Source organism: Aspergillus brasiliensis (genome assembly GCF_001889945.1).
Source record: "Aspergillus brasiliensis CBS 101740 unplaced genomic scaffold ASPBRscaffold_20, whole genome shotgun sequence".
In the NCBI taxonomy this organism is placed as follows: Eukaryota; Fungi; Ascomycota; class Eurotiomycetes; order Eurotiales; family Aspergillaceae; genus Aspergillus; species Aspergillus brasiliensis.
In genome coordinates this window covers 100,766-113,883 of record NW_027137461.1, presented here as the reverse complement: position 1 = coordinate 113,883, position 13,118 = coordinate 100,766, and the positions used below count along the sequence as shown (strand labels likewise).

Genomic DNA, 13,118 nt, shown 5'->3' with positions numbered 1-13,118 from the left:
AACTCTTCATCTTGTCCCTTGTGAGCATAGGAATTCTCTCTATACGCTTCGAAAGGAAGGTGATTCTCTGAAATTATCTGGCTACTAGCAATATGGCCTCCCCACAAACCATCTACCTGGCTGTCAGTCAAGCGCACACGCTCTCCAGCACCCCCGAGACCCTTCAGGCTTTGTCACAGCAATGCCGAACAGCAGCCAAGCAGACCCCATCTCCCGATTTGATTCTCTTTCCGGAAGCTTACATTGGGGGCTATCCTCGTGGGGCGACCTTTGGAGCCAAGGTGGGATCTCGCGACGATGAAGGCAGAGAACAATACCTGAACTACTTCAAGGATGCGGTGGATCTGGGCGATACGCCTGAAGGAGCGGGGGAGAAGTGGGTGAGGAGGGAATTGGAGGGGCAGGACGGGAGTGGAAGTGGAGTCCGAAGGGGCGATGGAGTCCGCGAGGAGCTGGAACTAGTGGCTCGCGAAACGGGAATCTTCATCGTGACTGGGTTGGTGGAGAGGGCTGGAGGTACTCTCTACTGTGCGGTGGTTTATGTGTGTCCGAAGTTGGGAGGTGAGTATCCAGCATGTAACTAGTAGTACTTTTGGATGTGGAAGCTGACATGATGCTAATTACCGTCTAGTGATTGGCAAGCGGAGAAAGGTCATGCCGGTAAGTATCCTTCAGAGAATGGTATCTTTGTATCGGGTAGTATGTATGGTATGATGGCTGAACATGACCAGACAGGAAGTGAGCGTCTGGTTTGGGGCCAAGGACAGCCTTCTTCGCTCCGTGCAGTGACCACCACCATTAAAGGCGTGAAACTCACCCTAGCAGCCGCAATCTGCTGGGAGAACTACATGCCGCTGTTGAGACATTCCCTTTACAGTCAGAATGTCAACCTCTATCTCGCACCCACGGCTGATCAACGCGACGCTTGGGCCCCCCTCATGAGAACCATTGCCTGCGAGGGCAGATGTTTCGTCTTGAGTGCCAACCAATGCCACAGGAAGAAGGACCAGCCCGCCTGGGTGTACGGGGAGAAGTCCGAGAGTGAGGAGTTTGCCACCAGAGGGGGTTCTTGCATCGTAGCTCCGAGCGGAGATATGCTTAAGGGACCGTTGTGGGAGGAAGTAGACGGCATGATGATGGTGGGGGTGGATTTTGATGATTGTCTGAGATACAGATTGGATTCGGATGCTGCTGGAAGTTATTCGAGGTACGGAAGTATCCTGATACCTTTTTGATGTTTTGCTAATGTGGTGAACAGAAACGACTCGTTCAAGTTGATTGTGAATGGACTTGATATCAGTCCTCCTCTCTAAGTGTAAGTATGAGCTTAGCTTACATGAGCAATACACATCCACGATACTCTGTATGCACGGGGAACTCACATGAAGGACACGTAAATCTTCGTAAGAAATAAAAATGACAGATTGGCAATGGATGTTACCTGTCTAATACTGCTGGCCGCGCTACAATTGTGTCCCCCGTAACATTGAAACTATACAGAATTTGATGCAAGTTCACGCTGCCTATATTCATCGTATGCTCCATGCTCAATCATCATCAGTCTATAACTTCTAACCTCTATATACTTCACCCCAAGCTTATGCAACAGTATACGACACCCTACTAACACCCTTCGACCGCGAAATCTTCTTCACCTCAATCTTCCCCACGAGACTGCAATCCGTCACATGCGTACCACCACAAGGATAACTACCCAATCCCTCCATCTCGACCACTCTCCCCAGCGTCTCACCCTCGGGCAAGGCAAACCCCTCGGCAACATAGCACTTCTCCTTCAACTCCTCCATGGACCACCAATGAATCCGCACCGGACTCGCCGACCGCACAAACTCATCCGTCTTGGCCTGAATAAGCTCCTTATGCTTACCCTCCAGCGTGCCCTCAAACGAAACCGACGCCGACCCCGGATAATGCGACGCCTTCGACTCCTTCACCGGAGGAAGCACACCCTCTCGACACAGCGCATGAATGGCCAGACTCATGACATGTCCAGCGGTATGAAGACGCGAGTGCAGATTACGCTTCTCAGCGTCCACGCGCTGCTGGACTTCCTCCCCGGAGTCGAATTGGGTAGTCCCGACCGGGACGAAGCGGCCCAGATGGAGGATCTGGTTGCCCTGAGCTGGTTGACGGACGGACTTCACTTCGAAGATCGACTCCGCTTTGGGGGCTACGTCGGTGGTCATGGTCCCAGTGTCAGATGGCTGACCGCCGCCTTGGACATGGAAGATGGTGGAGTCTGTGACCACGGCATGCTCGATTTCGGCGGAGTCCTTGGCGAGGGCTTGGTCGGCCTCTGGGAGGCTTGATACCGGGATGATAGAGAGGATTTTGGCGCCGTGCAGGAGCAGCTGTCCGTCTTGTTGGTAGACGAGTTTTGTTGATTCGGCCATCTATTGGATTTTGTTAGATGGATGCCCCGGATTCTGCTTACTACTTACTAGTAGGGGGTTTAGACGTACTGTGATTGGGCTAGATCTTGAGATGTTCCGGTGGGTACTGTAGAGTCGTGGAGAGGATGCACGCTGGGGTATGGATAGTCAGAAACGTAGCTGACGGTGCATTGGTATTTGGATATCCAAAATCTTATGGTAGAATTCTGAAGATAGGTTGTGGAGTGGTGGGTGCTGAGCAGCCTATATGTACCTGATAGACGGGGGGTGGTCCGAGCTTCCTGGCTAAGGTAACAACCGTCCACCAGCCCTTGTCACTGTCAGGGCGTGTTTGCGCTAATGTATGTAAGATTTGTAACAGATCATTATCGGTTTGGTCACACTTTCAAGTGTAACCATAGAGAGGCGAATTACTCGATTCCTTGAATACCATAAAAATCATTCATTGCTAAACAAAATCTCCTGAACTAAGCAAAATTCCATTTTCATACTCGTTATACTCTAATCGATACCACAATGTGACTCTAAATCCGCCAAAGCAACTCCTGCCCCTGTTCCCATTGGTCCCGATCCCTGATATACCGAGGATTCTTTGCCACAATGGAGCAAGGCAAGAAACGCGTGTGGTCAATGTCGTAAGTTACGCTGCCACTGACACCATCCAGGGCGGCCACAATAGCGGCGTCGCACATGGTATGGCAGCGATGTCCCCAGCGACCGGCAATCGCCTCCCGGATCCATTTCTGCTCCAGCTGCTGCTTCAACTCCAGCGTGTCCGTCTCCAGCGTTGCCAGCTCAAGGTGGCGAAGCGCATCCATAATGATAGCGGCAGCGGGGGCCTCGCGAATCTCCAAAGCCTTGTCATCCGTCGACAGAAACTCGAGACCGACGAATCGGCCCAGACCGAACTTGCCCACCTCCTTGTTCAGGAGTGCAATGGCGTCGATGAGGGGGAGTTCGTCGCCGTTAATGGAGGAGAGGTTGCCATTCTCGAAGCTCAGTGTGAGCTTCTCCGGGGCGTAATCGCCCCTGCGCCGTGTCCATTCATAGGCTTCTTCCGGGATGCAGAAACCTTCCGGGTCACCTAGCGGGCCGTCTTCGAACTCTCGGCACCACAGGTTCTCATCACCGCTGAGCTTGCGCTCAGCCATGATGGTCAGGCCGGCTGCGGATAACTCTGAAGCTTTCTTCTCGCGCGAGGTGACGGAGTGGACGTAGGGGCTTCCGAATTTCCCGGAGAAGCCGTAGAGACGAATGCAGTTGTTGAGTCGGGGCAGGCTGTTCTGCGACAGGTTTGCGGTGTGAAGGAGCAAACCCGCATTCACAGAATTGGCATAGTCCGTGATCAGACGAGCGATGACCGGACGGGTCAGGGAGCTGCTGATGGGGAACATTCGCATGTACGTTGCGTGAGCGCGAATGGCGGGCATGACACCCTCTTTGACGAACAGCTCGCGGCCATCGAGGCACTTGAATGTGGCTCCGAAGTGGGCAGCGTGTTTGGTCAGCCCGGCCTCGTCTACAGGGGCTCCAACATCTATCGCCACGGCGTGGACGTTGGTATACCCGAGCTGCTGGAGCTTGAGGAGCAGGTAGGTGCTGTCCAGGCCGCCGCTGAACATGGTGACGACCGGTGCATCTTTCTTGTCGAAGTCTGCAAGGTGACCAAAGCTTTCAATGGGTCTTCTTTCTTGCTGGGAACGGACCAGCGCGGCCTGAGCCGCAACGGCATCAGTGGCACCCCCGTGGTGACCGTTGGTTTGTACAGTCATTGTGATGAGATGTGTGTGTGTGAAAAGAACAAGAGGTAAACAGGAAAATGAAGGAAGAATGTCTTGAATGCTGCTACTGAAGTTGCTATTCCAGCAGTGGCTGGCGGTTTATATCATTACCACGATGGGTAATTATACTATTGCGAGAGGTACTTCTGCCACATACTGTCCTTACTCTTACACTTCCCATTTAGTCACCCCGTGGCCAATCCCTTTCGATCTATTAGCCGCATCAGAATACGAGTCTGCTCGACTCAACAAGTCCAGATCTTCGGAGATGGCAATCTGCAGCAAGCATCTAGGCTTCATCCTCATCTGCAGGCTGCTGTAGCCTCTCACTAGCAGATGTAACCCATAATACGGACATTTCCGCCTCTCCAAGTGAATGCCGTTTCGTGCTATAGATACTACGTACCGTGCTAAATTTGGGGGCCGTTTGACTGCAGAGAAGTGGAGCAGAGGATTCTAGCCCGTTACTGACTACTCCTAAATCATATTAATATGAGGTATATACAGTGCACCGACATCGGGTTCCTCCCGGTACTTACAGAATAGATTTACGTGTTCGGCTTTTTAGCTGCTAAACTACTCTCTGATAGGATTATCAGCGGATGCATGTGATGTGGAGAGAGAAATGCAGGGGGTGAATAGCTTATACATAGCCTCAAAATGGGTTAATCTGTTAACTAAATTAACTTAGTATGTAATTTATGGAGAGTAAGCCCTAAACTGCATTGGGAGATGTTGGTTTTGTGGCGAGAATCACTGTGGGGTAAGACGGTAGATAGATGCACAGACTAGTCCCGAGTGGTATCCAGATTTAGTCTGAAGAATTGTATTACTATTACTTGCAGACTTGTCGTCTATAGCCTCCTGGTCATATAGTATTAATTGTCTTCTAGGGGCCTCGGCTCTATCAACCTATCATTCATTCTAGATTTCCGAGCTAGAGGCTTCCTTCCGGGCAAAAGCACCAAATACCTGCTACTTCAGTGTCTACTGAGTAGAATCCGTCCGCGCTTTGACCACGGATCTCCGAATCCTGCAAGCCTCTCCCTTTGTAATATCGAAAGGTAATCTCATTTGCCTCCTTGATATCTCCCGAACAAGCTCAGATCATTACTCTAGAAGGAAGGCGTTGTGTCTGTTACAGATGTGCCGTTTAGTAGATCAACAGATCCCGCTCACGATCCTTCACACTCGACAAAAGTACTATACAGTAGTTATGCCTAGCTGCTTAGTAGTGCTTACGCATAGTACAGGCTACATTTGGGGCAATAGAAGCAAGTAACCAATCAATCAGTGCATCGACTAATCCTTTGTATAGCTAACTAACATGCGTTTCATGCCTCCTGTCTCGCTGAAGAAGACAACTTCCTCTTTGAGCAAACATCCCGAGCACGTCGTCGTCTCATAGTCGCCATCTCCAAGCCGTAGATCAAATCCTGAAGATGTTTTTCGCGATCTAGAACAGCTAGCAAGGTAGTATCAACACTTTAGCGAACACGAGAATGGACTCGTCCATCCTTCTACGGGTTACATCGGGATGAATCACGCCATCTCAATGCCATCTCTCAGATTCTAGCCCTCTTAGCCATCGGTGGACGTAGGACCGGCACCAGAGGTATCTGTCTACATCGGACAATGATGTTGTAGACACTTGCCGTGGCCCGTCACGAGAGAGCCAACTCCAGGGGCATATAAGATGCTTGAAGTTGCAAGTCTGGCTCCAAAGTAACAATCCAATTCATCTTTCTCTAAATCCAGAGACAATCTCATCAAGTGTTTTCTCTTCTGCTTCAAAAGTTTCAACATGGCCATCACCGAGCCCATCCTCGTTGCGGAGTCTCTCCCAACCATCGAGCTTGACCTTCTCCGAGCAGACAATGAAACGGAGAACAAGAGACTCCTCAACGTTTGTCAGAACTATGGCTTCTTCTATCTCAACATGACCAGCGACCCCGAGCTCTGTCAGCTCTGGGCAGACATGCTGTCCATTATGAAGCAGTACTTTGAGCAGCCACTCGATGTCAAGATGCAGGATGCCCGTAACGATGACAACTTCGGGTAAGTCCATCACCCGCTCAACCTACATTATTATTACTATGACCACTAACCATCCCAGCTACGAGCCCATGGGCACTGAAGAAGGTCCCAAGCCCAAGACCAGAGACGGCTACGAGTCCCTCAAGGTACGATCCTCCTCCATACCTACACCCCATCAACACATACTAACAAACATCACCAGTTCTCCCGCCGCGAATACCTCAAAGGCTCAACCGACCTCACCACCTCAATCCGCACCAAATCCACCCCCTTCTTCTCCTTCATCAACCAAGCCCACACCATCACCCTGATGATTCTCTCTCGTCTCTCCACCCAACTCGGCCTGACCGGCTCCTCCCGCTTCGAAACCTACCACGCCGACCCCGGTCCGTCAACCTCCACCCTCGGCATCCTGCGCTATCCCAAGCACGAAGCTGGCACCAACGAACCCACCACCGTCGGCCACAACCAGCACACCGACGTCGGCACGCTCACCTTCCTGCTCGCCGCACAATGGGGTCTCCAGTACTGCTCCCCGCAGACCAAGCGGTGGGAATTCATCGAGCCTCGTGCCGGCCACGCCATCATCAACGTGGGCGATAGTTTGCGGTTCCCGTCTGGCGGGGAGCTGGCCAGTGTGGTGCATCGCGTGGTGCCGTTGAAGGAGACGCAGGAGGAGGATCGCTATAGTATTGCGTATTTCCTGAGGCCGAATGATGATGTTACGTTTAGGGATGCTACCGGGAAGATGTGGTCGGCGAAGGAGTGGCATGATTTCAAGTTTGATGTGTTTAAGAGTCCGAGTACGTTGGATGCCAAGGGCCAGTTTTTGACGGGGATGATGTTGGAGGAGGAGAAGAGGAAGTGGGTTGGTGTTGGGATGGAAGGGGGTGTGGCGGTTGCTGTTTGATTTTGGTTCTTACTTTTGTTTGTTAGTTTGTTAGATAAAATATGGGGGATGGATGTGTTGATCAAGAATGTATATCTCGTGAGCTGCTCTTCTAGAACAATGCTATACTATTAGTATTAAGATTAAGAAGTTACCAGTGCAAATATCAGTATGATTCGAAAAACATATCTCTAATCTAATATACCCGTCCTTGGGGCCAAGTTGGGGCTAAGTTGACGCTTATGCCTCTGCTTTGAATCCTTTCCACCCAATCAAGGCATGACGCGTAGCAATCACTCATAATATCCTCAGGGCTATCTCCCCTCCATGCCACATCCAATTTTTTTTTTTTTTTTAAACCAAGTGGAGTCAACTATATGCCTGAACTACATTTGGAACTCACCTATTAGACAATTTTTTTTTTTCCCTCTCCTTTGACAGAGTCTCCGATATGAAAGATCTACCTGCCATGTCGGGACCGTACAGTGGTGGCGGTGTGTTTCATGGCCCCGGAACTGAAGAGCAAGGAGATCAAGAAGAAGTTGAAGAGACATGTTCACTTTGTGATTGCCTAGAAGATGTGCAAGTTAAGCACGAGTTACCGTCGGGAGGATGTTTTTATCCTTGCCTCAGAGAAGGCAGTCTCGATAAGCATAAACTGAAGATCCTGAGAACCTATTTCCACGAAGCTTGCCATCAGTGCCCCGAGATATCTCAGGAGTCACTCTGCGCGGAATGCAAACACATGAGGCTCGGGCACCTGGTACGGTGTATACTCCTCGCTGACTCTCCTGCTGAGAAATATGGGCTGAAGGGCTCTATATCGTTTTCAATGTCACCGGCACATATCGATCTAAGATTAGGGCGCGTTCAAGATTTAGAAGATCGGTCACTTTACTGCGACACGTGCCGTATGCTTTTCGGGGCAGCTAAAGAGGTGATGGAACAAACAGGATCGTTGCCTGATGCAGCGTGCCGTTTAACACTTGAAAGAGAGAGCCTTTTCTATGGAGAGACCGTTGGGGGCGTCAAATGCGATTTTACGATCAAATTATACGTGGGGGGCTCGCCAGAAGAGTGGACGACCTATGAGGACTCGCTGGGTGCGTATTCTTCCTCTCGACCAGTATACGGGGCCTTCACTATAGGGCGGGGAGTGATAACTATCTAAATGCAGGGGAGAAGGCCTTCCGTGGAACAATAGAGCCCACCCATGGCAATTACCTCATTTCCACACCTATACCACAGCAGACAGTCGACTGGTCAATAATCTCCGAGTGGGTGAGACATTGCCACTGCTCTGCTGAGCACAAGGAATCCTGCCAGACCAAGCTGGATGGCTCACACATCGCTGGCCTTCGTGTTATTGACACCAGACAACGGTGCATTACAGTTGCCCCTGCGACATGTCGATATGCGGCCCTGAGTTATGTGTGGGGGGCCACAAGCAGCCTGTTGCAGGCAACGACGGCGAATATAGACCACCTGCTTACTGAAGGCTCTCTGACTAGCGATATTCTACCACAGACTATCGAAGACGCCATTATTGCCTGTAGGAACATCGGAATAGATTATCTGTGGGTTGACCGCCTCTGCATATTGCAGGATGACGATCCTGATACGAAAGCTTACTGGCTCAATTCTATGGGTGACATATACGCACAATCATATGTAACAATTGTCGCTCTGGCTGGCAACGATGCCGAACACGGCCTTCCCGGGGTAAACATGGTGAAGCGACCAGGATACCGGGTCAGAACAACACAGGGCATATACCTGATTGACCAGGGCCCCGACTATGCTGAGATTCTACAGGGTTCAAGATGGGCTAACAGGGGTTGGACATTCCAAGAGGCAGCGCTCTCGACGCGACGGCTTGTATTTTCGGACATGAGGGTGTTTTATGAATGTTATCACTCCGAGACCATGCAGGATGAGGTATATGGTGCCTACTCCAAGCCCTATGAAACTTCCGTTGCACCACTATACTCTTATGGCCAGGCGGTGGAGGATTTCACGAAGAGGGAACTAACATGGGAGTCTGATGTACTTCGCGCATTCTCCGGCGTTCTACACACGGGATGGGGACCACACAGCTATTATGGTCTACCCCTGAGTATCTTCCGTGATGCAGTTCTCTGGAAGGCCTGGGACTGGTTCTATCCTACGCGGAATGCAGCGTCCGGTGAGGCGTTCCCCACCTGGACGTGGGCTTCTATCAAAGGCCCCATATCCATCATACCAGCAGGGATATCCGAGAGTGAACGGCACAAAGTGCGGGCATCTTTAGCAATATGGGCAATCCCCAATACGCTAAGCCGACGACCAGCTCTGCGGGTCATTTCCAATACACTGGGGGAGGCAGGGGGACTTAACGAACGGGATGAGCTGGAGTTGCTCAACATAAGGCACGAGGAGACAATCGCAGATTGTGGACCTATGGACTATGGTCCTAGATCGTTTTCTATGTGGGCACGACTTGCCGTGGTGATAGCCTGGAGGTGCGGATGTTTCTCCGGATCTCTGCCAAGTATACTCCACACTCAAGCTACATGGACGGAATACGAAAAATTTGTTAGTAACTGGAAGTCCCTTGCCCAGCTCTGCGATGAAGCCCACGCAATGCCAGGGGGCAACATGTCGGAAGCAGACATGGCCGTACGATTTCCGATGAGCATACGTCAAGAATGTCCTCCTCCTCCTCCTGGATCCATCTTTGTCTATACTCAATCACTCAATGTCAACCCACTCCAGCTGAGCCTGAAGCGTGAGCATTACCACCGCGATCAGTATGCCATTGAACTTGGCGATGATTTTATGGCCCAAGTCATCCCGGGATCCCTCAACCTGGAGCGAATCAACCATGTTCGCCAACAGAACCCGGATTCTGTATTCCATTTGCTCGCACTCTCTATCCTTCCTGATGATCGCATTCGACCTCTGGGACCGGTACTCAAGGATGAAGACTTTTGGTATGATTCTGCAGGAATGAAATTGCGCGGTATTGTTCATCGCCCTTTCGAAATCGAGCTCATGCTTGTGGAGACGGAAAATGGCATCAGTCGGCGTGTTGGACTGGCATGGGCCTATTTGAAGCATTGGGTTGACCAGAAGCCTCAATTTGGTACATTTCACCTTGTATAGGATAGAAATTATTGATAACCCGGAAGTGTGAACTTTGGGTAAAGTTGCCATTGGGGCCCAGCCTTGATACAGGGCCACACAAGTAACTACATAACCCTCTCTGTGGTTGTGGTATCTCAGATACCCGACTTTCTCTCCCTTAGAATGGTGGCTCGGTATACGAAAAGGAATAATGGCCATTCTGCTGTATCGTAAAATCAGGTAATCAGGATTTACAAGCATAATACCATACCTCATATTTCTATCGTTCTACGCCATACGAATTTACCTTTCACACTTTCGCATGGTTCTAAACGAGGTTGCCAAAACCGGCGATGAGTAGTCCATTCCATTTGGGGATGGATCATCAGCAAGTATCCACCATGAAATAGCCACTAACTTAACCTATTATCTCCGCCTAACCTTCCTTCCTCTTCCCCGCTTGGCGGTTTCTCCACTCATCTAACTTCCTTGCTCGTTGTACGTAACAAGTAACAACATAGATAAGGTGCAGCACCCCGATTTCTGCACAACGCCGAATGGAAAATACCAATACCCACTCAGCCTCCATATTAGTAGTCGAGAAAGTGTTGTGATAATGTACTTTCAGTCTGTGATTGGTTGGTTAGTGACCTCGGGCCGAGCCATCCACTCCCGCTTTGATAGGTTACTTTACAATTTACGGTAATTTGCCAAATTCGCCAAGAAACACTAGCATAGATGTGATTATTGATTAGAGTATATGATATCCCGGTGTAGTGTGTAAGTGTATAAAAAGCCTAAGCTACTATGCTGATACTTTTGGATTCTGGATTTTCTGTGTCGGATGGCATAGAATTCCTAGAACTCTGGAGGAATTGAGCCACATGCTCTTGTTCACAATAGATAGCCCAACCACACGCTGTTCGACCGTACGGATCTAAGATCCAAGGGTCTCCTCCTTTCTCCATGAGGAACTTCACAGAATCTAGGGACCCGACTTGTGCAGCGTAATGCAGTGGAGTCCCGAGTCCCGCCCGAAAGTTCATCTGGAAATCCGCAGGAGTATCCTGGTCCAGCAGCTTGTTGATGTTCGAAGCGTTTGCCTCTGGGTCTTTGTTGTAGATATATTCCAGAACTGCGAAGCTGTCTCTGGTCTGGCGCATGGCTGCGTAGTGTAACAACTGGCCCTGGGCAGATGATGATCCTCCGTGCTCGAAGAGTATCTTGATGGCTTCGAATGGACCCTCCAAAACAGCCAAGGACAATGGGGTACAGTCACGGATGTAACACCGTTTGTTTGGATTGGCACCATGCTTCAGAAACCATTTGAGAAGTGTCATGTCGTCTAAGGCGTACCTAAGGGTACAACATCAGTCATCGAGGACAGATATCTATCCGGTGGACCTCACACAATCGCTGATGGTATCGCTCTATTGACGTCAATGTTTATGTCATAACCGCGATCAAGAAACAAGTTGAGGATGGCATATCGCTTCTCTTGTGTTGCAAGAGTGAAATGCTCGGGGATCATTGGTGCTCCTTCGTCTAGCAATCTGGTGACACTATCAGTGTTGTCATCAGAAATAGCAATACAAAGTTCCTTCGTTAGATTTCTCATCATTAGAAACAAAACAAAAGCGTAGATATTTGAAGATACATTGATATGAAGTCGCTTTCATGCAGGAAGTTACCCCTGAAGTGATCATGATCAGGCGACGTACCTGATGTACCCAACGATAGGCTTACTCATCCCCTTACTCATCCGTCCAACCATGCTTGACCTTAGAAGTAAGAAGTAGATATATTGTTTCATTGATACTGCTATTTATATAGCTCACTTAAAATGGATGAAGTAGCTATTGATCGAGCTGAGAAGTTAGCAGGGAAATATATTACTAACTAGAATCTCTGGCCAGATTACCCCTCTTCAGAACTGAATATAAGTAGGACTCAGGTGGAGGAGTCGGTGCAACTATGTACGAGCCCCTTCGTCATACCCAATTAATCCTTCAAAATGTCCACTAGTATATTCGTTCAAGCCATGGCAGATGGGGAAGCTGTCGAGGTGCACATGAACAAAGCCGACTTCGTTTCTTTCGCAGATGGACAACTGAAAAGATCCATCGGGACCCGGAACTTGAATAGCTGTACCGCTGTCGCGTTGGTTTCCAACAAAGGCGCCATGTTGGCCCATATAACTCCTCTACCCGGCCCCACGAACGACCCCTATGCTGGCGAGAATCATGTGCGGGAGAGAATGACGGAATTCTTGGATCTTTATGTGGCCCAGAAGGATTTCCGTCTAAGCCCTGACGTCAAGAAGTCCGGGGTAGTTTGTGGAATATACATGGGACAGGTTGCCCTTCCAGATCAAGTGATATTCATCGAGTCTGTTCTTTTAGAGAACTTGGAGGACAATCCGCGGCCGAAGCTGATCCCTTACTCGATTGACCTTGGTGGTCACAGCCGAGCTGCTGAAGGCACTGTCTTCATTGATGGAAGGCATGCAACCCCGAAAGTGTATGTGGAAGATGAAGATCAGGACTGGTTTTGAATGTTCTTCCAAAGTTCTATCACCTCGTTGTGCTGCAGAGACACAGTTACTGCCACTTTCAGGGAATAAAGTCACATAGTCTTGCCTTCCATGTAATAATGCCGCGAGCTGTGCAGCAGCATCACGTGGCATCATTAATTACCCCGAACGGCCCTTGCACAATACCGACCATCATCTAGCCTCATGCAATCGACCTGCTTCCCACCTGCCAACTAAATACTCCCCAATCAGCCTTTCTTCTGCATTAGTGTGATGTTATGTTTTCCCTGGCTCTTTCTCATCGCTTTTCACGCGCCAGGGATCCGTTTCACGCACAGTGAGATGGTTAACAGCGTCCT

The 13,118-nt window shown here is 49.8% G+C and overlaps 6 protein-coding genes across 6 annotated transcripts; 4 read left to right on the top strand and 2 right to left on the bottom strand.

Annotated features, from left to right (window-relative positions):
• Positions 1-92: 92 nt before the first annotated feature.
• On the top strand, positions 93-1,313 carry ASPBRDRAFT_137732 (uncharacterized protein; the record flags this gene model as incomplete). Its single annotated transcript, XM_067618924.1, has 4 exons — positions 93-561; positions 632-660; positions 732-1,207; positions 1,259-1,313. The coding sequence occupies 4 exons, from the start codon at positions 93-95 to the stop codon at positions 1,311-1,313; spliced, it is 1,029 nt and encodes a 342-aa protein (XP_067473765.1).
• A 285-nt stretch (positions 1,314-1,598) lies between these two features.
• On the bottom strand, positions 1,599-4,186 carry ASPBRDRAFT_59625 (putative alanine--tRNA ligase; the record flags this gene model as incomplete). The annotated part of the gene is made up of 3 exons (XM_067628084.1): positions 1,599-2,414; positions 2,484-2,546; positions 3,071-4,186. 3 exons carry the CDS (start codon positions 4,184-4,186, stop codon positions 1,599-1,601), a joined length of 1,995 nt encoding a protein of 664 aa, XP_067473764.1.
• A 1,653-nt stretch (positions 4,187-5,839) lies between these two features.
• Positions 5,840-7,223, top strand: ASPBRDRAFT_48805 (uncharacterized protein). Its single transcript, XM_067626166.1, has 3 exons — positions 5,840-6,253; positions 6,312-6,378; positions 6,435-7,223. Exons 1-3 carry the CDS (start codon positions 6,000-6,002, stop codon positions 7,140-7,142), a joined length of 1,029 nt encoding a protein of 342 aa, XP_067473763.1. The 5' UTR covers positions 5,840-5,999; the 3' UTR covers positions 7,143-7,223.
• A 679-nt stretch (positions 7,224-7,902) lies between these two features.
• On the top strand, positions 7,903-10,497 carry ASPBRDRAFT_418464 (HET domain-containing protein). Its single transcript, XM_067624669.1, has 2 exons — positions 7,903-8,224; positions 8,307-10,497. The coding sequence occupies exons 1-2, from the start codon at positions 8,129-8,131 to the stop codon at positions 10,263-10,265; spliced, it is 2,055 nt and encodes a 684-aa protein (XP_067473762.1). The 5' UTR covers positions 7,903-8,128; the 3' UTR covers positions 10,266-10,497.
• Positions 10,498-10,992: 495 nt separating this feature from the next.
• On the bottom strand, positions 10,993-11,900 carry ASPBRDRAFT_48801 (ankyrin repeat domain-containing protein). The gene is made up of 2 exons (XM_067626165.1): positions 11,636-11,900; positions 10,993-11,582 (listed from the first exon to the last, which is right to left on the bottom strand). The coding sequence occupies exons 1-2, from the start codon at positions 11,842-11,844 to the stop codon at positions 11,024-11,026; spliced, it is 768 nt and encodes a 255-aa protein (XP_067473761.1). The 5' UTR covers positions 11,845-11,900; the 3' UTR covers positions 10,993-11,023.
• Positions 11,901-12,085: 185 nt separating this feature from the next.
• Positions 12,086-12,820, top strand: ASPBRDRAFT_48800 (uncharacterized protein). Its single transcript, XM_067626164.1, has one exon. The coding sequence runs from the start codon at positions 12,241-12,243 to the stop codon at positions 12,778-12,780; it is 540 nt and encodes a 179-aa protein (XP_067473760.1). The 5' UTR covers positions 12,086-12,240; the 3' UTR covers positions 12,781-12,820.
• The last annotated feature ends 298 nt before the right edge of the window (positions 12,821-13,118 follow it).

What these genes read in the sequence shown, in the direction of transcription:
- ASPBRDRAFT_48805 (XM_067626166.1), top strand. Translation starts at nt 6,000, where the DNA reads ATGGCCATCACCGAGCCCATCCTCGTTGCGGAGTCTCTCCCAACCATC. An exon ending in CGTAACGATGACAACTTCGG is followed by an intron (nt 6,254 to 6,311) that starts GTAAGTCCATCA and finishes TAACCATCCCAG; the next exon opens with CTACGAGCCCATGGGCACTG. An exon ending in ACGGCTACGAGTCCCTCAAG is followed by an intron (nt 6,379 to 6,434) that starts GTACGATCCTCC and finishes AAACATCACCAG; the next exon opens with TTCTCCCGCCGCGAATACCT.
- ASPBRDRAFT_418464 (XM_067624669.1), top strand. Translation starts at nt 8,129, where the DNA reads ATGGAGAGACCGTTGGGGGCGTCAAATGCGATTTTACGATCAAATTAT. An exon ending in GACCTATGAGGACTCGCTGG is followed by an intron (nt 8,225 to 8,306) that starts GTGCGTATTCTT and finishes GCAGGGGAGAAG; the next exon opens with GCCTTCCGTGGAACAATAGA.
- ASPBRDRAFT_48801 (XM_067626165.1), bottom strand. Translation starts at nt 11,844, where the DNA reads ATGAGAAATCTAACGAAGGAACTTTGTATTGCTATTTCTGATGACAAC. An exon ending in GCGATACCATCAGCGATTGT is followed by an intron (nt 11,583 to 11,635) that starts GTGAGGTCCACC and finishes TTGTACCCTTAG; the next exon opens with GTACGCCTTAGACGACATGA.
- ASPBRDRAFT_48800 (XM_067626164.1), top strand. Translation starts at nt 12,241, where the DNA reads ATGTCCACTAGTATATTCGTTCAAGCCATGGCAGATGGGGAAGCTGTC.